The 23,699-nt window shown below is 40.6% G+C and overlaps 1 protein-coding gene across 1 annotated transcript in view; it reads left to right on the plus strand.

Moving 5' to 3' along the window:
* The window catches only part of IQGAP2 (IQ motif containing GTPase activating protein 2), a 182,125-nt gene that overhangs the window by 14,409 nt on the left and 144,017 nt on the right, over positions 1-23,699 (plus strand). The window contains exon 2 of the mRNA XM_056847959.1: positions 21,941-22,040. Within this exon, the coding sequence (XP_056703937.1) occupies positions 21,941-22,040 (100 nt within the window). The remainder of the gene's footprint in view (positions 1-21,940; positions 22,041-23,699) is intronic.

A 23,699-nucleotide genomic window follows, 5' to 3' on the forward strand; every position in this document is an offset into this window, starting at 1 on the left:
AAAATGGCTGCTATGGCAATTGAGCTCTACAGCATTGAAGTCCCTCCCCTCATCCTGCCCTTTTCAGGCTCTGCCCCAAAAAACCTCCCACTGGTGGCAAAGAAGGACCTGGTAACCCTATTTGTAACCTACAATAGAAGCTCTGGCAAAACCTTTCTTTTAGCATCTTTGATGCTTTACCACAGCAGCACTGTATGTTATCTCAGTAAATGCACATTTTAAAAGCTGTGCTTGCTGAGGTGGAGGGGGGGCTCTTACAGGAGTGGATGGGAAGGGCTGCATAACCTACTTCTGTGTCTGCTGATTTTCCCCTCCCCAAAAAGCTGTCTGCTGAGTTACTTCTAGTTTTAGGCTCTAGCTGGAGTTACAAGACTAAAATCAATGGGGGTGGGGTGGTACCTTCAAGAGATCTACTTCTTTCCCATGCAGCCCCCTCCCCCCAGTTGTGTTGCACTTTGAGAGATTGTGAAAGCCTCATGACTTAACTAGTTAAACAAGTTTGAAATGGTGAATTACGAACAACAGGCAGATCACTTGAGGAGTTCCCAGACAGGCCCTGCCAAGCCTAGTTAGTTTAGAATATTTATTATCCCAGGGAGGGTCAGTATTGGAACTTCTGCTCTCAGGAATTGTACCACATGGAAATGGTGACCACAGCACATAAGCAGTGCATAAATCTGGATCTTGCCTTGGTTCTATTCATCTTTTTGTTTGTTTTACAGGTTGAACACAAATTGAATATAGTTATTTGGGACCTTAATCTAATGATTAAGACCGTTCCCATTAATCAGTGGATGCTTTATTGTACATCACAGTAACAATTTATATTTCTGTGGGGGGGGGACCTGAAATGCATTTTTAATTTGGTTTTACATTTTAATATAAGCAGTTTAAGAGCGAAGCTTTCATAGGTTTCCCAGGAAAATTAAATACTTATATTCATTCAATTGGGAAGACTTAAAAACAATATTATAAATGGGAGCAGCAAATGACCTTTTGTGCTTTAAAAGGATTTATTTCAACTGTATGAGCTGGAAAATCAAAAGCCTTTCCAACCAATTAGTCTGACTTTAATATGCAGCAGTTGAGCTGAGTGACATATTGCAAAGCAGATCTGTGTAATTCTTGTAGCAAAACAATTCCTTGCACTATAGGTGAAGGATTTTGTACCAGTATAACATGAGGACTAAGCATTGTTCTTCAAATGATGTATTTGATACTAGAGGTACTATAATTGAAGCAGAAGAAACTGGACTTAAGTGAAACTGATCCTACACAAATTTACTTATAGGGAGAAGTGTGAACCAGTGGTGAGTGTCAGACTAGAATCTGGGGTACTCCAGGTTCGAACCCTCATTCTTCTAGGTAAGCTTGCTACGTGACCTTTGGTCAGTCACACATTCTCAGCCTAGCCAACCTAATAGGTTTGTTGTGAGGATAAAATACAGTAGAGGAGAACAATGTAAGCTGTTTTGGTAAATAGATGGGGTACAAATGAAGTAAATAAACACGTCCACCATAGCAAAAGACTGCCAAGCCTAGTTCTATACCAACTGTTGCCATATGTACCTGTAATAAACAAGCTTCCATTACAGAAGACTGGAAGCTAATCTCACTGTATTTCAAAATATGGTTTTAAATTGTGTGGTTTGGGGCTGTAGCAAAGCTGTTAATCTTTAATATTTGCAGTGAAATACAGTCAATTATTGTGAAAATAATAATGCTTCCCAGACTGGCATACGGCTTAAAAGTTTTATATTACAGAAAAATGTTATACGGATGGGAGTTAAAGCTATTCTGACATCAGTGATATAATTCATCAATTCGGGAAGAAGTGGTTAAAAGTTGCTACTGTATTACAAGAAATTTTAACAAGAAGTGATCTCTCTTCCCCTTCCTAGGATTTAGGTTGCAGGATTTGGTTTGGCTATGAACTTGGGAGTCCCTTGAATGCATAGGTGTGTGTATGTGAGGACCAGAGCCTAAAAATACAAAAAGGCAAAAAATACAAACCCAGCAGCTTCAAAAAAAAAAAAAAAAAAAAAAAAGACCAAAATGGGAAAGAGGGTGTGACATATTGTAAGAGCATGGAAAAATACATAGAGAGGAAGTTGTTCAAAAAGGAGATACCTTAGAGAAGCCGTGATTGTTAGTCATTGCTTAAAGATGGTGAGAAGGATACTGTTTGCCTATCAAGGGGTCCAGCATTTTTACACATTGAAAGGGGTAATCTTAAATGTATTAAGCCAAAGAATGAAAAAATAAGCAAGGGACTTTAAAGGCATGGAAAACTAATCAACTAGAAGGTAGGTAAGACAGAGATAAAGCAGGGAACCACAAAATATGCCTACAAATGAAAAGTAGATGGAAATAAAATTAAAATGTATAGTATAACAGTAGTAGGGATGAAAGAAGAGAACCCGGTTTTTTATATTGGTGGTAGAGAGAAATAGATTATCAATTGATAATAACAAAAGTTAAGAGAATATTGGTTCTTGTAGGTTATCCGGGCTGTGTGACCGTGGTCTTGGTATTTTCTTTCCTGACGTTTCGCCAGCAGCTGTGGCAGGCATCTTCAGAGGAATAACACTAAAGGTCCTGTGTTACTCCTCTGAAGATGCCTGCCACAGCTGCTGGCGAAATGTCAGGAAAGAAAATACCAAGACCACGGTCACACAGCCCGGATAACCTACAAGAACCAATGAACTCTGACCATGAAAGCCTTCGACAATGTTAAGAGAATAATTTAAAAAAACTCTGGTTACAAACCTAGGCAAGAAAAATAGTAAAGAAAAAGAGGAGACTGTTTTCATGAAGTTGCCTTATACTGAATCAGTCCCTTGGTCCATCAAAGTCAGTATTGTCTATTCATACTGGCAGCGGCTCTCCAGGGTCTCAGGCTGAGGTCTTTCACATCACCTACTTGCCTAGTCCCTTTAACTGGAGATGCTGGGGATTGAACCTGGGACCTTCTGCATGCCAAGCAGAGGCTCTACCACTGAGCCACACCCCTCCCCTTATTTTCCTAATACAGCTCTTTGCATTTCATTGTGAATCACTTCTAAGACTCCAAAATGTTTCACAAGTAAAAAGTAACATGCCAAGGGGTTACTAGTCATGCCTGTAGTTCACTGGGACAATGCTAGATCTGGGTCTTAACCCTGTTCTTCCTCTTATTATTATTGTACTTCCAGTGAGTTTAGTCATCCCAGCTAGTAATGGCACGAATTGCATGGAAGTTTTCTTGCTTGCTTCACATCAATATCACTACTAAATGGAATTTTTTTCCCCCATTTGTGTGGTGGGGGGGGGACATTGTGTGGCAAACAGAACAACTGTTTTGTTCTAGTCCTATTAACAGAAGATTCCTTTGCCATGTAAAGGAAAGCTGTTCTGTGGCTTTTCAGGTCTGTGCGGACACTTACCCAAACTCTAGTGGTGCAGATGCCTTCTGTTTCCTATCATAGGCCGTTGGTGCCCGTGTTTGTATCATGCAAGCAAGGCCTAAGTATGCAGGTGAGCAATTCTGGTCTCTGTGGATAGACTTCAGCATGGAACTGTGCGTATTATTATCATCTAACTTTTCTGTTGACCATAGTTGTCTAGTTGTTATGGCTGCTCTAAATAATAGACTATTGTTCAAAAGTGATCATTGTGCTAAACACACATATGTAAATAATAATTTTTGGAGTCCTTATTTTAAACTATTTAATCTCATTCTATATGTGTAAGGATATAAAACGGTGAGTTTTTCAGAATGGGTTGATAAATTATAGTTAAATTGATTCCCCCCCTTGGTGTACATATATGCACTCATCAGCTTCGTCTGTTGCAGCTTTATTAATTAAGGAGCTCTAATCTTAAGAAAGGGAAGTGCCTTTGTGTAAACAGTTACTACTGCTCTGTTTCTCATTTGGTTCTTTATACTAAGTGCAGGGATAGCTTCTCCCATGTTGCTTCTTTCCCAGTGATTATCTTTTTGACTGGGGAAAAACTTGTAACATTCTACTATAAAGTTTAGATGTGATTTAACCTATTTAACCTTGCTTCTGGACTTTTAAACACAAGCCAACTATTTGGCAAAATTGCTGTTTGATTTTTAATAGGTGACTGGCTTTCTTCCAGTAGCAAATTACCGTGGAACAAGATAGGCTCTTAATTAATGTGATCAAGAGCTAAATACAAATTGGCTCAAGAAAAGAGGTAGAAGTCCAGTGATGGCCAGAAAAGTATTAGTATGGGTTTTGTGTTCTGAAGTGCCTTGAAAAAAGGAGGAGAAGCAATGTAATGATGTATAACAATTTATTTCAGAATCCATGTCTTTAGGACAGTTCACAAACAGAAAACTTTCACCACTGCATTCTCAAAAGTCCCTTTAAATGGTGTGTTTTTTACTTTTTTTGGAGCCCCGTGGTGCAGAGTGTTAAGCTGCAGTACTGTAGTCAAAAACTCTGCTCACAACCTGAGTTCGATCCGACGGAAGTTGGTTTCAGGTAGCCGGCTCAAGGTTGACTCAGCCTTCCACCCTTCCGAGGTCGGTAAAATGAGTACCCAGATTGCTGGGGGTAAAGGGAAGATGACTGGGGAAGGCACTGGCAAACCACCCCGTAAACAAAGTCTGCCTAGAAAATGGCGGGATGTGACGTGACCATGGGTCAGGAATGACCCGGTGCTTGCGCAGGGGACCTTTACCTTTTACTTTTTTTTTTTTGCTTTTTTTTTTCTTCCACCCACTATAAAGTTGTATGGTTAAGGTTGTCAGCTCCAGGTTGGGAAATACCTGAAGATTTTGCAAGTGAAGCCTGAGGAGGGGAGGGTTTGGTGAGGGGAGGGACTTCAGTGGGTATAATGCCATAGAGTCCACCTTCCAAAGTGGCCATTTTCTCCAGGGGAACTGATCTCTGTCACATGGAGATCAGTTGTAATAGCGGAAGATTTCCAGCCACCACCTGGAGGGTGGCAACCCTATGTACGTTACCATATGGCTCTAGACTTTTCCAGTACTAGCAGGTCAAATTTGCCACCGAAAATACATGGAATATTGTCTTTTGGTCTCAATAGTGTAAAAAATGTGGGTGATACTAACAGCATAGTTAAAGCAAGTTTCTCATGGACTGGGAAATAGAAGGTGAGGTTGCGTGATGTTCATTGTTAAGGAGGGGCCGTGGCTCAGTGGTAGAGCACCTGCTTGGCATGCAGAAGGTCTCAGGTTCAATCCCCGGCATCTCCAGTTAAAGGGACTAGGCAAGAAGGTGATGTGAAAGACCTCTTCCTGAGACCCTGGAGAGCTGCTGCCGGTCTGAGTAGACAATAATGACTTTGATGGACGGAGGGTCTGATTCAGTATAAGGCAGCTTCATGTGTTCATGTGTCACTTCACAAATGGAGAACAGGGCAGAAAATCACATGATGTGATACATGACATCAAGGGTGGGCTGGGAAGGGAAACGGAAAACAGCCCTGGAAAAGCGCCCTGTTCCTCACAAAGAAGAGAGGGAGGCGGCCTTCCCCAGCCCCGCTCACCCAAAGAGGGGAGAGCCAAAAGGAGGAAGAGGCAGCCTGCCTACCCAGCTAGCAAGGCTTCCCTCACATGGGGCTTGGTTTCACACAGGCTGTGTACCACCACTCTTGTTCTGTGCAGGACTTGGGCAGGCGAGGTACCACCACCATCACCTTGTGTGGGCCTGGCAGACCGGCGGCAGAACTTTTATCACTGGGCTGGCCCGTCTCAGGTGGGAGAGGGAGGCTTCAGCCCACTAGGAGATGTTGCATGCCTATAATGACCAATCTGCACTTGCAGGGCATCAAATAGCAGCATCACTGTAAATATAAGGTGTCCTTTATTCATTTATTTATAGTCTGCCTTTCTCACTGAGACTCAAGGTAGATCGCACAGTGTAAGTCAATGCAATCAGTAGGATGGGCATCTTAAAACAATGCAATTAAGAGTAGGTTTTAGAGATGTACGGTCCCAGAAAAATTAATGGGAGGGGGACACACAGGATTTTTCCAAGCTCCTTTTCACTTTTTCTGGTGGAAAAATTCTTTTAGAATGACTGGAATACTTCTTAGGACAAGGTTTTTCACACTCAGAATGTATAGGATGAAAAAGTATGAGGCCTTTTTCAGTCTTTCCAATGGAAAAACATGGGGAAAGTTAGGAAGCACTGGAAAAAAACTTCTACAATATATTCTCTTTTTGAGTGAGAAAAACGTTGCCTTAAAAAACAAGTTACTCATTTTAAATGTGTGGCATGAAAGTTTGAAGACATTCCCAATTTTTCCAGTAGAAAAACTGGGAAATTTGGGGGCGCACTGAAAAAAAAACACCTCCTGTGAGGTTTTCCCCACTTTGGAATGAGTGAAATGAAATACAAGGTTTACTCAGAGTATGTGTATGTAAAACAATCTACAGCAATAGGTAATGATGATTAAAGAGTTATGTGTGTTTAGTATTATAAAGTTTTACAATATCCAATATGATGGTGTCCCACCTGTTCTGACTGTGTGTCTGTCCAAATATACTTTTTGTCTGCTACAGAATTTGTTTTCTGCCCTCAACTACTATATTTTTTCCCTTTCTCTGGCAAAAACCAAAGCTATCTCTGCTATAGTAGTATTGGGTGCAGTACTTTCCAACTTTTTCTCACGTACTAAGTATGCTTGCAATTTTTCTTATAGAAAACAAAGACATTTATACTTTTAAATTCTACAAATATGCCAAATAGTGCAATCAATTTTATGTTGTTAAATCCGTAAAAGAAGCGTAAATTTGATAGGAAAGTGTGTATGGCATATGTTTCAGATTATCTTTCCCCTCCCCCTGATATTTTACAGCTAGGATTACAGAAATGTGAAACGAAGTATTAGTCATGATATGTTAAACAATGCAGAAAATGGTGTTAAGTAGAAGACAATTCAGGGAAGCCAGGGTAATATATACAGAAAACAGATAAGGCATATGTGCATTAGTATAGTCCACAGTCCTGTTTACTTTATTAAAGCTCCCACTTGGTCTATTTTCTTATACATGACCACACGAAGCTGCCTTATACTGAATCAGACCCTTGGTCCATCAAAGTCAGTATTATCTATTCAGACCGGCAGTGGCTCTCCAGGGTCTCAGGTAGAGGTCTTTCACATCACCTACCTTCCTAATTCCTTTAACTGGAGATTCCAAGGATTGAACCTGGGACCTTCTGTATGCCAAGCAGATGCTCTACCACTGAGCCATGGCCCCTCCATGATATAGTCCTTTTATTTTTGTAAAAGTGTCTTCCAGAACAGTTCTGGGATGACAGAAGCACGGGGGCCTTTCTGATTTCCTCAGGCAAGTTAATCCACAAGGTGGGGGCACCACACAGAAAACACGTGTATGGGCAGCTGATCTTGCTCATTTGCAATGTATTAGTTGCAGAAAACCCTACTCAGATGATCAAAGGTGTTGTGACAGAGCAAGGAGGAGAGGTAGTCCTGCAGAAATGAGGATCCAGGGGATGAAGGCCTTTGTATGTTTGTCAGCACCTTGTTTGCATATGTGCCTGTGCCTGGCTGCACTGTTCAGCCATGAATAGGGTTGCCAGATCCCTCTTTGCCACTGGCGGGAGGTTTTTTGGGCGGAGCCTGAAGGGCAGGGTTTGGGGAGGGGAGGGGCTTCAGTGCCATAGAGTCCAATTGCCAAAGCTGCCATTTTCTCCAGGTGAACTGATCTCTATCAGCTGGAGATCTGTTGTAATAGCAGGAGATCTCCAGCTATGTAAACTTAACAACCTGTGCTGAACTTAGAGAAAGCTTAAGAGAACAAGCAGCGCGTAGGCTCACAATTAACCAAAGCAACAATGCAAACTAAAAAATATCTGACTGTTCAATTGAACCCAACAAGCCTTGCTCGGCTCTTATTTATACACACAAATCAGACAGTCTTATACTGCACAAAATACATAGTCTTGTACTGCAACAAGTCCACGAGCAAACACGGATATGTTTAGGCGAAGCACAAATTTTCTGTGGATGAAGATGCCGTGTATGGTAAGCACGGCAAGAGAGCTGGGCAAGACCGTGTGGTCGATCCAGTCAATCTGATGATAGACATCTGTCCTGCTCTGAAGTGGCTAGGCAAATAAGGATTGAATACTATGTAAATATACTTGCGTACAGTTCTCTGGGTTGTTCCTAGGGTTGCCAACTCTGGGGTGGGAAATTCATGGAGATTTGGGAGCAGGGCCCGGGGAAGGCAGGATTTTAGAGAGGAGAAGGACATCAGCAGGATATAATGCTATAGAGTCCATCCTCCAAAGCAGCCATTTTCTCCAAAGGAACTGATCTCTGGTGATCAATTGTAATTCTGTGAGATCCCAAGGTGCCCCTTGAAGGTTAGCAACCCTAGTTGTTTCAACCCACTGCCTTATTCAGATTGTTATGTACAGATTGTTTAGAACAATGACGCAAGCTCCAAACTCTCTGATTCCTTTAGAAAACTGTATTCATCTGCATTGACTAATCAGTCTCTATTAACGAAACCTTCCAGTCTTCCACAATCTGCAGGGTATAGTTGAGTAAAAGCGTTCTAACCAATAGCTTCTTTGCAAGCTGTTTCATAATATTCTTGGTTCTCTTGCCTTATTCTCAGTTCTCTTGCCTTACAACATTTTAAGGCAGGATTAATATGTCTGTCCCATTCTTTCCACCCCCAGAAGGTGTTTGAATAGTGGGGGGAGGCAGAATTTAAATTATAGATTCACCACAATTGGTATTTGAATATCCTCGGCAGCACAGGTTTAAAAAAAACCTTGTCACTCATAGTGCTTAATTTGATGTTCGGTCTACATGCCTACCATGTCCTGGTTGCCATAGCAATGTTGAAAAGCTGGTGTTTCTGTGTTCTAGTTGTCCATGTAATCTGCTGCTTCAAAGAGGCAGAGCTTTTCCTAAATTTTGAACTAGTTTTTTTTTTTTTTTTTAATGGACCTGTGGAGTTGGTAAGACGGTGGCGGAAAACATGTCTGCCACTGTGAAAAAAAATGACATGTTTCATTAATTGGGGGAGGGGACCTGTAGCCAAGAGGAAACAGTTTTATCTGATAATTATACTTCATATTTATATAGCACTCTGCCTAATTGCTCTGGGTGCTTCACATAACAATAAAAGTTACATAATTGTGCTGCAAATGGAAATTTCTCCAGTATTGCAGTGGATCACTAAAGTGCCTACATTAATGTTATCTACTGAATGCTTTCAAGCCAGATTAATGAAATGTTATAGGGGATGATTTGCATATTACAGAGTACACAGTTTTAGTCTGGAGCCTCCATCCTATGTCAGATATAACACAGTCATATATGAGTTGTGGATTCTCCCAGTTCTTGTCAATGCAGTGGCTGATTCAGGTCTAGACCACAGAGAAAGGGTTTCAACCTTCCCTGCACCATTTTTTTCTTTCTGAAACAGTCCGGGGGGGGGCACTGTTTGGGGAGCACACAGGTTTCTCTGGGATAGTGCCCCCCCCCCCAGACTGTTTCAGGTTCGGAAAATACTGTTCAGGGGATCTAAAGGCCCTTTTCAGTGGTTTTGATCTGAATCAGCCACTGTGCATGTGGGAATAGTGGAGAACCTGCAATTCACAGCTGACACAGGATGGGGACCTCAGACCCGACCCAGCCTGTATACTCTGTAATGGGCTTTTCCACATATGTTTTTTCTGCTGTTTCTGGCCCCATACTGCGTTGGTTTACGCTTGATTTCTGCATGCATTTTTGTGCCTTTAGTTTTCACTTACTTTCACTTACTTTGTCCCCCCACCCGCCATGGTTTTTCTGGTTCTTTTGAGACCACTTTTACCCCAGTATTTTTCTGGAAGCTGGTTTTGAGTCGCCTTTTCCTTGTGCACAATGTTTTTGTCAGTTTTCTTTGCCTCACCCATTCCCACCCACCCCCATCCCACTTTTTCAATGATTGGATTGTCATCATCACCAAACCATTCCCTCTCCTCCCCCCTCGCCCCATTTTTATTTCTCTTTTAAAACAGCACTAAAAGATTGTTATATTGCTATAGCATGGTACTGAAAATTTAAAGAGGTTCTCTGAATTTCTGTATTCCCAGGTTTCATTTTTTTTAAAAATAAGCCTCTAGCCCTTTCTCTCATGGAGATATGCCTTTTCCTTTTATATCTGCAAGGGAAGGAACTAGAAGAAGAAGAGTTGGCTTTTATATGCTGACTTTCTCTACCACTTAAGGGAGACTCAAACCGGCTTACAATTACCTTCCCTTCGTCTCCCCACAACAGATACCCTGTGAGGTAGGTGGGGCTGAGAGAGCGTGACTAGGCCAAAGTCACCCAGCAGGCTTCGTGTGGAGGAGTGAGGAAACAAATCCAGTTCACCAGATTAGCCTCCGCCGCTCATGTGGAGGAGTGGGGAATCAAACCCAGTTCTCCAGATAAGAGTCCACCGCTGCAAACCACCAGCTCTTAATGACTAAACCACCCTGGCTTACTAGAGACTTACTTAAAAAAAAATGAAACCTGGGAATTTAGAGAAACTACTTAAACTATCATAACACTGTATTAATATTTAGTGCTGTTTTTTTTAAAATGCACTCATATTAATATATCAGTACAAGATGTGCAAAAATAAAAAGGGTGGGGATTTGCTGTTATCTGTTGACAGCATCATCCCTTGAAAATCCTTATTTCAGCCATGTGTGGAAGAATAAACTGACTTCACAACTATGAACATGTAGAGGTAGGGCAGATATGCACTTTCAATCCACTTTCAATGCACTTTGAAGCTGGATTTTACTGTATGAAATGGCAAAAGCCACTAGCAAACGATCATTAAAGTGCATTGAAAGTGGATTGAAAGTGCATTATTTTGGCATGTGTGAAAAGTTAAACTAGAAAAACTGCTCAAACCAGTTCCAACGCTTGTGGATCGACTGGCAAGAAAGCGTGCAGAAAAGCTCACTGTATGAAAAACTTTGGGCACAGGTGTACAGCTGAAGAAAATATATATTTATACCCTGCTTTTCTCCCCAGCGGAGACTCAAGGTGGCTTAGAACATCATTTTCCCCACCTCCGTTTTATCCTCACAACAATCTTGTGAGGTAGGTTAGTGTGAGGTAGAGTGATTAGTGCAAGGTCATGGAGTGAGGCTACATGGCAAAGTGAGGATTTAAACTTGGGTCTCCAAGATCCTCCTTTGACACCATTAACAATTACACTCACCTTGGCATTTGTAGTGTCCAAAAAGGGACTGTGTACTTCTGGGCTTTGCTTGCTGTTTATGAAAAGCATTCTTATACCATTGTTGTAATGGGGGAGAGCTGAAGATATAACAGATCTTAAATTCTGGGCAAGTAGAAAGAGCCAGAATTATTTTCAGTCTGAGCTATTGAATGTGCTCCTATTTTAATACTTAGAAATGTGGGCAGGAAAGATTCCAGTAACTATTTTGGTACACCAAAGGCTTTGGGATACCCAGTACAATCCCCCCCCCGGTTGGTAGATTCCAGTGCCATGTCTCAGACTGCTTCTAATCTCTCCCCACCCCCCAATTTCCAAAGAAGTTAACTATAAATGCAAAAGGGGTTGCTGTTCAACAAAACACTTTGCTGCCTCCAGCATGAAAAGCTAGTTATAGGCCTCTTTGGATCCAGGGCACTCTGTGTTTAGACCATGCCATGAATTGCTTGAGGATTACGCTTAATGCTCCTCATTAGTTGGTATTACCTGCTGCTTGTCCTCACTCCTGTCACTTGTGATTTCCTAAGGTCATTGTCTGAAGAACACAAACAAATGTGTTTACTATGGGAGAATAAAAGTACTTTAATACATACATTTAATAAAAGTAAAATTGCATAAATTTAACTGCTTAAGAAAACAATACATGGAAACCTAGGTGGCAACTCTTTCCAGCTTTTGTGTATGGAAAAGGGTTTTGGGACAATAAGGGCAGAACCAAAAAGCAGCCCAACAAAAGTGCTGGACTGGAAACATGCTTGATGCATGATATTTTTAGATCAGAACTAACAACCTTTAGCAAATAGCGCACATACTTTGCAGGACATAATTTCAATCGCCAGTAAAAACTGGTCTTATTGAAAAATCTGAACTGCATCATCCATTAGCGAACTGGTAGTTGCTGAAGCAGTTCGCTTGAGTCATCTGCGTTTGTTTTGAAGTTATTCCTTGCTCATGTTCTGTGCTAAGGGATACACCATTCAGGTAGTATGAATAAATCTATTTTTAAATCAGTTCTTATGTGAAAGATTTCTGTCTTGGAACTGGTGGAGTGGAACTACATCGCTTTTGTGTCTTATCTGGCTTTTTTTCATAAGGCATCAAGAGTCAAGAAGAGAACAAAAGATCAAGGGCAGTCAGATAAGCAAAGAAGAGCTAGCAGCAAGCCTATACTTCCCTCCATCCTCCAACAGCAGTATGCTGGAAGAGTTGAGGGGTATCAAACAGTGATGTTATGGGCTTGTGAAATACCCATGTATTTAGTTTCAGTCAATGAACCAGTGCAGTATAGTGGTTAGAGTATGGGATCAGGATCCTAAAGACACAGGTTCAAATCCCTACTCTGCCATGGAAGCTTGCTGGTTGACCTTTGAGCCAGTCATGCACTCTCAACCTAATGTACTTCACAGAATTATTGTTGGGATAAAATGGAGGAGAGGAGAACAGTGTAAGCCACTTTGGGTCCCCATTGAGGAGAAAGGCAGGGCATAGATGAGGTCAATATCCAGATGACGTAAAGAGCCAGCATGGTGTAGTAGTTAAGAGCGGTGGACTCTAATCTGGAGAACCGGGTTTGATTCCCCACTCCTCCACGTGAAGGGCTAGTCATAGTTCTCTTGAAGCGCTCTCAGCCTCACCTACCTCAAAAGGTGTCTGTTGTGGGGAGAGGAAGGGAAGGAGATTGTAAGCTGGTTTGATTCTCCTTAAAAGGTAGAGAAAGTCGGTATAAAAACCAATTCTTCTAAATAAATAAGTAAAATGTTTTATGGACTCTTGGATACAGTGGGGGAGAGAGTTCCAAATGACAGAGGAAGAGGGACTTGTTCCCTTTTTAGACAAATCTTGGATTTCTACCCCTTCGTTGGGTACAAGCTTTCAGATCAGAACCCTGAAGAGAAGTGCTAAGCAAAGATGGATAATGCATTCATTGGGTGTTTGTTTGCTGCTTTTTCTCCCCAGGGGGTTCCAAAGTGACTTACAGACAGATATCAAAATAAGAGGAATCTAATTAAACAGATACTGCTTGAGTCTTCCTGACACAGTCCCCAGGCTGTGAGCCAAGGGTGAATAGCCAGGAGCCCTTTGGCTCTTGCCCAAAGGATCATGCCACTTGCCCCACCCATGCCTTAAGTACCTGTAAGGAAAAGACAACAAACTTGGCCTGGATGGAACTCAGCTGCTGATAGCTTGCTGCCAGCAAGATCCTCCTCACTTCTATCCCCTGGGTAAACTGTCTTGCTGCCTGAAGTAGTCTGTGTAAAACAGTTCTGTGAAACCACACTTTAGGGCACTCCCTTGTCTTCCACTGCATTTTCTGTTGTTCATTAGGTGTTACCGCACTAGGTATTCCCAGCGATGTATCAAGAGTTTGGAAATGTTATAAAAAACATCGCTTTAAAAGGGTTTTTGGATACTACGGCTAAAAAATGGTTGGAAGACATCTTCACAGCTAAAGAGGCCAAATAAAGTGCGAACAGTATTTTTTTATAAAGTTTCAAACTCTTAATACATCGCTGGAAATACCTAGTGCGGTAACAGCCATTATCTTGCAACACAGTAAATTAAGCTGAGATATGGACTTTCATCTAAATTTTCTAGAGAGCTTCAGGGTAGAGCAAGGATTGTGCTTGCATATCAAACGCCACATTTAACATGTATGCATGTGCACTGTCAAATCTGTATTCTGATCTTCCAGAAAGAACTCATGGCAACATACTTTGTGGTTTGCCTGATATATTCTTTAACAATCCCATGAGATATTAGGTGGTGGTTATCCAGTCACTAAATTCCATAGCAGATCAGTGACTTGAACTGAAATCTCATGTACTCTTTATTAAATTTATAGATGGTGGTTTGACACTACACCAAACTGCCTTCACAGTTCAGATTCACCATACTGTTTCTTTTGCATTATGTACAACTTCCCATCTGCTTCTCTCACAACAAGTTTACACAAAAGGATAGAAGTGACACAGTCCATTTGAGGGAGTATTATGTATATTCAGTGTTGAGTGACGTTACTCTTTGTTAGCAAATAGCAACAGGAGAAGTGCCAAGGAGCCATACGTATGGATAAAAAATTTACTGTCTAAAATACCTAGCAAATTTTTATATTGGCTGGCTTCAATTCATTTTTCTCTTTCACAAAACTGGGTCCTGTGGTACCTCAATGGTTAATTACTGCAGTATGAAGACTTATAGGAATTCAGTGAAGTTAAAAAAAAATATTGAGTCTGCCGGTTGATTTTGAGTGGTGGGACGTAAACTGAAATAGTGGCCGAGAATAAAAAATAAACCTTTGTGGATAAATACAATTTTCAGCTATAATTTCCCCAGATAGGTTAAAGACCACACTCTTCTTGGGTGAATGATTGGATCTTACTCTTAGAATCTGCCTGTTGGAACTGGTCTCTTTTGCAGTTCAGGGAGCTCTCTAGGATTCAGTAGTCTCTCTTCCCCTCTTGCCCTAGCTGGACTAAGGCCTGATTTGGATTACAGGTTGAGCTTAGACCTTGCTTTTTGAACAAAAGAAAGGGGGTAGAGGTTGTTTTTGCTTATCATTGGATAGATCATCATGATGTCTAAGGGATCATGTTACTGTTAGAAATGGAAAAATTAGGGCAGGGATAGAAGTGTGTGTTCTGTTTATTTTTAAGAAGGTTTCTGTTTATTTTAAAGAAAGTTTTTAAAAATAGATATATATTCCAATTGGGGGAGAAATGAAATTTTGGATCATTTATTTACCCCCTGGGGGGCTGCATGTGTAGTACTCAGTGCATACGCAGCCCCTCAAGGAAGCACATAACACAGTCCCAAGGCTGTCTAACCTCATGAAAATGACATGGGGTTGAAGGCAGAGGCCCCTCCTCCCCCGGTGCCATGATCCCAATCCAAATCAGGCACTGTGGTGCTTGGGGAAATGAACTACCAACAGCTGCCATCTTGCTATGAGTCAGAAGAACTCAAACCTAAGTACTGCATATTTTTAAACTTTTGCCAGAATTTCCATGGTGTTTGTGTGTGTGGGGGGGAGAACTGTGATTTCCCCCCATCTTCAAAATATCTAGCAGCTTTACATCTCTAGCTGAGCAGAGGTGATGTTGTTGGTCCTGTCTTGTGATACTCGAGTCCTGGCTGAACTATCATGCTTGCTAGGCAACGGCTGGCCTCCCCACAGTCTTTCAGCCTGTAAGTGGGTTTTTGTTTTTAGTTTTTTGTTTGCATGGTAAGAATCATCCAGGCACTTAATTATCTGCCCACTTCAGCCTGACACAGCTGTTCAACAGCATGTTTTTCAGAGCCACTTGCAACCAAGTTGTGTAGTAGACTTATTCTGTCAATATGTACCTACTGACCAGTCATATTATCCAGTATTCACATGTCTGCTCATTTCTTCACTACTGTTTTGGTTACCACCTGCTAACAATTGCCTTCTGTTGCTTATTTACATAAAAAAAACATCCACTGCAACCTGTATATGGCACAGAACAGTAGTGATTAAAGTATTAATGTATGATTAAATGTATGAATTAAAGAAGAACACTTTTTAAATATTAATTCTGGTCCAGAAGGCATCATCCCTTCTTGATACCATGGATTTCTTCTGGCTCTATTGATTCATTAGCTCATGCCCTCTTGGAATGCCACTTTTATGAGGAATTTTGATCACGTTATATCTCTCCCCTTTTAACATATAAATCTAGCGCCTCTGTGTCTGACATAATGCCTTTCTTATTAAGTGACAGGAGTTCCAAGGCTACATTGTCAGTGGCAAGATTTGTTTCAGTCCTTATATCCCTGAAACATTAGATTTATGCTGCTCGAGATCAATGGATCAAGGAGCTTCTAAGGGATAAAGGAAAAAGGAAGGATACCATGGATTTGGCCATGTTGATTTATGTTACTATAACCTGTAGGATGAGCTACTATAACATGCTGTTTGTGGGTGCCTTTGGAGCCATTATGAAATACCAGTGCATGCCTGCTTTTAGGAGCTAGCTGCTATAACTATATTATTCCTGTGTTTAAGTCTCTGTGCTGGCTGTCTATTTGCTTCCAAGCTCAATTCATGGTAGTGATTTATTTATTTGTTTAAAACATTTGTTAGTTTCCTTTCTCCCTTGTGAACTCAAAAAGGTAAAGGTCCCCTGTGCAAGCACCGGGTCATTCCTGACCCATGGGGTGATGTCACATCCCGACGTTTACTAGGCAGAATTCGTTTTACGGGGTGGTTTGCCAATGCCTTCCCCAGTCATCTTCCCTTTACCCCCAGCAAGCTGGGTACTCATTTTACCGACTTCGGAAGGATGGAAGGCTGAGTCAACCTTGAGCTGGCTACCTGAAACCAACTTCTGTCGGGATTGAACTCTGGTCGTGAGCAAAGCTTGGACTGCAGTACTGCAGCTTTACCACTCTGTGCCACGGGGCTCCTCTGTGAACTCAAGGCGGCTTACAATATAAATAAAACATTATAAAAACGCAGTGTTTGATTCCGATGGAAGTTGGGTTCAGATAGCTGTCTCAAGGTTAGCTCAGCCTTTCATCCTTCAAGGTTGATAAAATGAGTATCCAGCATGCTTGGAAGTAAAGTGTAGATGACTGGGGAGGGCAATGGCAGACCACCCTGTAAACATAATCTGCCTAGTAAATGTCGTGATGTGACATCACCCCATGGGTCAGTAATGACCTGGTGCTTGCACAGGGAACTACTTTTACCTTTTTAATGTTTTATTTATATTGTAAGCTGCCTTGAGATCCACAAGGGAGAAAGGCGGTAACAAATGTTGTAAATAAATAAACCACCACCATGAATAAAATCTATAAAAGTCACAAATTAAAAACTGCCAATAATAAAAGCTAAATCAATCAAATTTCAGTCCTAAATAAAACTGTCTATAACAGCCTCCTGAAGATCAACAATGAGGGGGCCAGGTGCACCTCTCTGGGGAGGTTGTTCCATAATTGTGGGGCTGCCACAGAAAAGGCCCTCTCTTGTGAATCCCCCAAACCACCATCTTTAATTGGTGGGACAGTAAGGGGGGCATTCCCCATGATCTTAATTCCCAGGCAGGAGCGTGTGGGAGAAGATGGTCCTTCAGATACCCCGGTCCCAAGCCATGTAGGGCTTCAATGGACAAAACCAACACCTCTAACTGGGATCAGGGGCGGATTGGTAGCCAGTGTAATTGCTGTCGTATTAGGGGCATATGTTCCCGACAGCTAAACCAGGCCAGCAGTGTAGCTGCAGCATTCTGCACTAGCTGTGGCTGCTGAACACTCTTCATGGGTAGCCCCAAGTAGAGCACATGGCAGTAGTCCAAACTAGATGTAACTAAGGCATGGATCACTGTGTCTAGATCTGACTGACCCAGGAACAGGCACAGTTCCTGAACCAGCTGGAGCTGGGCAAACACACTTGAAGCCATAGCAGCCACCTGGTTTTCTAAGGTGACTTCTGTGTCAAGCACAGATGTTATCAAGAAGACACATGTTATCTGTGCAGACACAAATTAACAGGTTTGAGAACTGCAAAACCAAGCATCTGTGATAATATCTTCTGGATAGAAAAATTGCCCAGAATAATCTTACAGAAACCTCTGGAAGAGCATGACATTGTGAATGGATTAATGGGATTCATATTCCCAAAATTAAACATTGCATGATTATACAGCCTTATGCTACATAATTAAAAACTAATCCTTATTTCATAATGAATATTTTTTGGACTATAAGGTATCTTTAGATAGATTGTCCCTCAAAAAAGCATTTTATTTTAAAAAATCCAATTTAAATAAAAAAAAAAACAGATTTTTTGAGGGTTTTTTTAAATAATTGGTTTTTATCCACCCTGCTGTTCATATACATGAAAGCGTGTGTATCCTATTATAGAGGCGTGCATGTTTAGGTTAGCCCTGATGTCTTTTTTGACTGTCCTGCTGCATGGTTAGCATGTTCAACTAGAGTGAGAAATTGGAGCATTTCAAGCATTATGCTGCCGTTGTGGAACAGATTATCCATGCCAAGCCTTTAGAAGGTCATAGAAGATCTTCTTGTTTCAGAGGATGTTCTGCTGATTACTTTGAGGTACATTGTGTATTTGGGCCTTCTGAGTTGCAGTTTTTATTGGTACGTTTTAATTGCTATTTTCTTTTTTTTTTCTTTTTTATTTATTTATTTATTTATTTTGGGGGATACAGAAGTTTTCTTGTTTAATACCTTTGTGTTGTATGCAACCTTGAGCTGCTAGAAAGATTATACATTTTAAAAAATATGGAAATATGCTAGCAATATAGAAAGAAAATCTCAGTTAAGAGGCAAGGAAAGTGTTGAGTGATGCTAGAATGCGCAGCAGACCAGTTAGAATGGGAGAGAAAAGCCCTATATGTGTCTTTAAAATTATTCTTTTTTTAAGAATTGAGAATTGTGAATTATCTGAGGTGTTGTAAAGCATTTTTATGTCTGGAGACTATTGGGGTTGCTGCTGGATCCTAGCATATGATTGGAGATTCAGGTCTCCTCCGTGGGACATAGTGCCTTTCATGTGCCAGCTGTGGCCATTCCTTTAAAACACTGGTTCCCAACCAGGAGTCCGTGGACCCCCAGGGGTCCGCGAGAACTAAATTAAGGTCCGCGAAACAAAGTTATAAACCCATAATAAATTAATATTTTCAATTAAAAGTTCTCTATTATAAAATATATATATTCAAATATTATTCTAAGTTTAATGTTTAACTAACAGTTATGATTAAAGTTTATTTCCAAATTCTCGGAATTTTTATTTTGAACCTGCACTGAACAAAAAAGTCCTAGTGGTCCCTGGTCAAAAAAAGGTTGGGAACCACTGTTTTAAAAGTATGATTTGGCTTTAGTGTTCCATGCTCTGGTAACACCCAAGTTAGGTTACTGCAGTGGGCTTTACGTGAGACTCCCTTTGAAGACTGTTTGGAAACTTCAGTTATGACAGCCAGGTTGCTGTTGGAGATAGGAAATAGGTCATTCCTGAGCTGAAAGAGCTGTATTGGTGGCCTATCCGTTATTAGGTACGATTTATAGTACTTACTTTTAAGGTCATAAGTAGTTTGGGTCTGAGTTAGCAGCAAGACCATCACCTCCCATACCGTCCAGCCTACCATCTAAGGTCCCCATCTCAATTAGAAAGCAATGCAAAAAAATATAAGATATGACATACCAAAATCAATGTAGAGAATTTATTTCAATAGTAGAAGACAGTGTAGTAGGAGCAAGATAATAACAATGTGATAGACTATAATCCTATTCAGTTTATAAAAGGCCCCTTCTGAACCATGCCATTATACTACAACCCTATTTCCTTTATGTCATCCCCTTGAGGTTTACCTGCTACCTACAGTGTTGGCTTTTACATGCCATGCCAAAAGATTTACATGTACCCAGTTGTTTAAGTAATGCTATTTCCTCCTCCTGATCTCTTTCCACTTTTATGCTGTTGTTTTATGCTGATTTTAGTGCTCGCCATTTGAAAATGGCTGCTGTTGTAGTTTACTGAGTTTTACTTTGTAGAGTATGTAAACTTTGTATTATTTGCTTCATTTTATGTTGTGTGTGTGTGTGTGTAACGTGCCGTCAAGTCGCAGCCAACTTATGGGGACCCCTTTTGGGGTTTTCATGGCAAGAGACTAACAGAGGTGGTTTGCCAGTGCCTTCCTCTGCACAGCAACCCTGGTATTCCTTGGTGGTCTCCCATCCAAATACTAACCAGGGCTGACCCTGCTTAGCTTCTGAGATCTGACGAGATCAGGCTAGCCTGGACCATCCAGGTCAAGGCTCATTTTATGTTAGCCACCTTATAAAAGCTTTGGACAGGGTCGAAATCTTTTAAATAAATACATAATTGGTATTCCAGTTCTGCTCTTCTAATATCTTTGCTACGGTCAGTTCGCGATAGTTCGTTTTATGTTCCACAGAATACAGTTTGAACTATCTGTGATGACTGAAAGGAAATAAAACCTGCTTCTCACTTCAGACATAGCATAACTAGTAGGTGAATGGAATTGAAACAAACTCATTCTCTTTCCTGTTCATCAGTTCAATTTAGGGGACATTTTGGCTGTATCAAGTAAATAGCAAGTCCATTCTGAAACAATCCTACAGTAGTATAAAAAGTGCATTTAATTATAGAGGCAAAGTTTATGAAGCCTCTATGTCTATGTGTAATCTATAATCTGACAGTTTGGAGTGACAAGGATGTTATTTTAGTCTGAGATAAATGGATAGCTATGAACAAAGCATTCATGTAGCATTTTCCCCAGGCAATCATAAATTGGAAAGTTATACTGTATATAGCTATGAAAGTTAGCAGTTCTCATGAGTGTGATATTTTCTGTCTTTTGATATATAGAAAACAAATCTGATAAGTAATTTTACTGTCCTATAAAATGAATACAAATAAATACTAAAATCACAGCTTGATTTTTATTAAACAAAACTTTAGTATACATTCATCTCTCAGAAGAATGGATTTGATGACAGATCCAGGAAAGAAAGAAAAAAGTACTACTTCATACAACTCACAATTTATGGAATTAGTATTGCAGGTTACGGTGATGGTGGCTGATGGCTTTAAAAAGGAAGTGGGGCAAAGTCATGGAGGTTGGGTCTATCAACAGCTGTTAACACTTTTAGTGACAAGTTATATATACTGGTTAATAGATCAAGAGAGGCTGATTTTAGTGACAAGTTACATATTGTAGATCAACTGTCTCATCAGGCCCTGGAGACTTTATGGTTTTTAATTTCTTCAGTAGTTCCTTTACACCACAATGCACATTAACATTTGCAGTGATCAGTACTTGTGGAAAGTACTCTTGCCAGACATGACTTTGACAGCTAGGAACACAAGTGTATTATCTTTCCTTATCATCCATCAGCCCTGACTTGGATAGGCCAGGTTAGCCCAGTCTCATCAGATCTGAGAATCTAAACAGAGTCACAGGATGGAAAACCACCAAAGAAATCCAGGGTCGCTATGAAGAGGCAGCCAATGGCAAGCCACCTCTGAACATCTTTTGCCCTGGAAACCTTACAGGGTCTCTGTAATGCAGCTGTGACTTGAGAGCAAAAAAAGTACCCCTCAAACCAGGGTTTGCAGCCAGAAATTGAAACTGTTTTACTAACCACAGTTAACTGGTTTCACTTGATGTCTGAATGCAGACATCCTGGCTTGTTCTTTGCTGATATCCTCTGAGGCTACATAGAGAAGGCAGTGAAACCATAATTTATCAAAGCACGTAAGGATTTGAGTGATTATTTGTGAACTGAATTCTGGTTTTACAAACTAGCCATAGTTAAAATTACCTTTTATTTACAGAGCCAGTGTGGTATAGTGGTTAGAGTGTCAGACTAGGATCTTGGAGACCCAGGGTTTGAATCCCCGCTCTGCCATGGAAGCTCGCTGGGTGACCTTGAGCCAGTCCTGCACTCTCAGCCTAACTTACCTCATAGAGCTGATATCAGGATAAAATGGAGGAGAGGAGAATGATGTAAGACGCTTAGAGTCCCCACTGGGGAGAAAGGTGTGATAGGAATAAACTGAATGCATACACTTCAAGTTATGTCTGAACTGAGCTTATATGTTTAGTCTCATCTGTAGGAACTTTATTCACTAAATATATGCATTGATCACCCTTAATTATTTATAATTTGGCATGTTTTTGTGCTTAACAGCTATTGTGGACGATGAACGGCTTTCAGCAGAAGAGATGGATGAAAGGCGCCGTCAGAATATTGCCTATGAATACTTATGTCACCTAGAAGAAGCGAAAAGGTAATAGTAGTTCATTAAATATTTCAAGCAATCTTGTAGAGTCAAAAAGCTGATGCGATTGACACTGATATTGAGGTTAACCTGTTGTGACTTGAAGATCAACCCAACATGACGTTCCCAAACCCCTTTTGAATTGGAAGCAACTCTGCAGCACCTTGATAGAATATTTGCCTGTAATATAAATAGGGATGGCTTCTAAAACCGATTTATGCCTGCCTAGCCTTTTATTAATTCACTGAAGGTACTGTCAAGAGAGTCACGGCCATAATGGTCTTTTTATTTTCTTCTTGTATACATTCCTTCAGGTCTTTGTGCTATTCTCGGTATTGGGCTGTTATATATGCTAGCGTTCAGGACTTTGTAGCATTTTGAAAGATCATGACTGATCGTTTAATTTATCCGATTACTTAGAAAGCTATTTAACATAAAAATAGCCCTGCTGGGTCAGACCAGAGAGCTACCTAGTTAAATCTTCTATCTCCATCCAGATGACTTGGGGAGATATTCAAACACCAAAGTATCCATTCCCTATTGGTTATTGTAGATGTTTGGGCCGATATATCTCTGCCATGGGGTTTCCATTTAGTGGTCATTGCCAATAAACCATGGTAATGTCATTCCCTATAAATTGGCCATCACTACACCATATCATTAATTCAGTATGTTAACTGTGTCAATTGTAAAGAAGTACTGCCTATCAATTTTCATTGGGCAATCTGTTGTGAAATAATAACCTGTATTAATTTCTTCCACTAAATTAATTCTAAGCCTGTATTACGTTCTGTTGTCTTCCCCTTTAAAACACAGAGCTTTCCTCATATGGCAGATCCATTTTCTTGATCGCCTTTGTTCCACTTTTCAGTTCTGCCATGTACAGCCGTCTGGTCAAACTGTCTGTAGCATTCTAAATATGGGCATATCATGGATTGACACAATAAGTTGCTGTCTTATTTTTCAATCCCTTTTTAAAGGCAAATTCAAATGTTATAAATTTTCATATTTGAAATAAGCTGAAACAAAATTCTTATAAACCTCCCACTATAACACCAATATCTTTTTCTGGTTAGTAATGGATATCACAGTAGACCACTGACATAGTATATGTGAAGTTAGGATTTTTTGTTCCAGCGTGCAAGACTTTGATTTGTGCTGACTCTCTTCTACTTTCTGTCTCTCCCCCTCCCCCTTGGAGGATGAAATTTGGAGAGACCCCACTGAAGCTCTTTTCTATACACTCTAAAGTCATGAACTCCTATGTTGTGACATGTTTTATGCAACCCTGTTATAATATTGCACATACAATCATATGAAAAGCATGTACCCTTCCCAAAACCAGTCTTGGAAGTGTCACTTAACCTTTTTTCACAGTGATCTCATATGGGCAGCATCAGCTGGTTATGAGGAAAATGAGTTTGTAAACCTGTCTGTTAACTTCCTGTAAGCGGTGAAGTTTGTCTGTTTCATAACACTTTTATAAAGGCCTCTTTGTGTAGTACTGCTAACTGTATTGTCCAGGAAGAATTGTTTCCTAAAAGCTTCAACTTTAATATTAATCTGTTTTGGAGAAGACATTTCTCCCCCTTTCTGGCAATACTGCAATACGTATTATAAAGTGGTGGTCTTCATCCTTCCAAAGTGGGCACCCACTAAGCTGCAAGC

Source organism: Euleptes europaea, chromosome 4 (assembly GCF_029931775.1).
Source record: "Euleptes europaea isolate rEulEur1 chromosome 4, rEulEur1.hap1, whole genome shotgun sequence".
Taxonomy (NCBI): Eukaryota; Metazoa; Chordata; class Lepidosauria; order Squamata; family Sphaerodactylidae; genus Euleptes; species Euleptes europaea.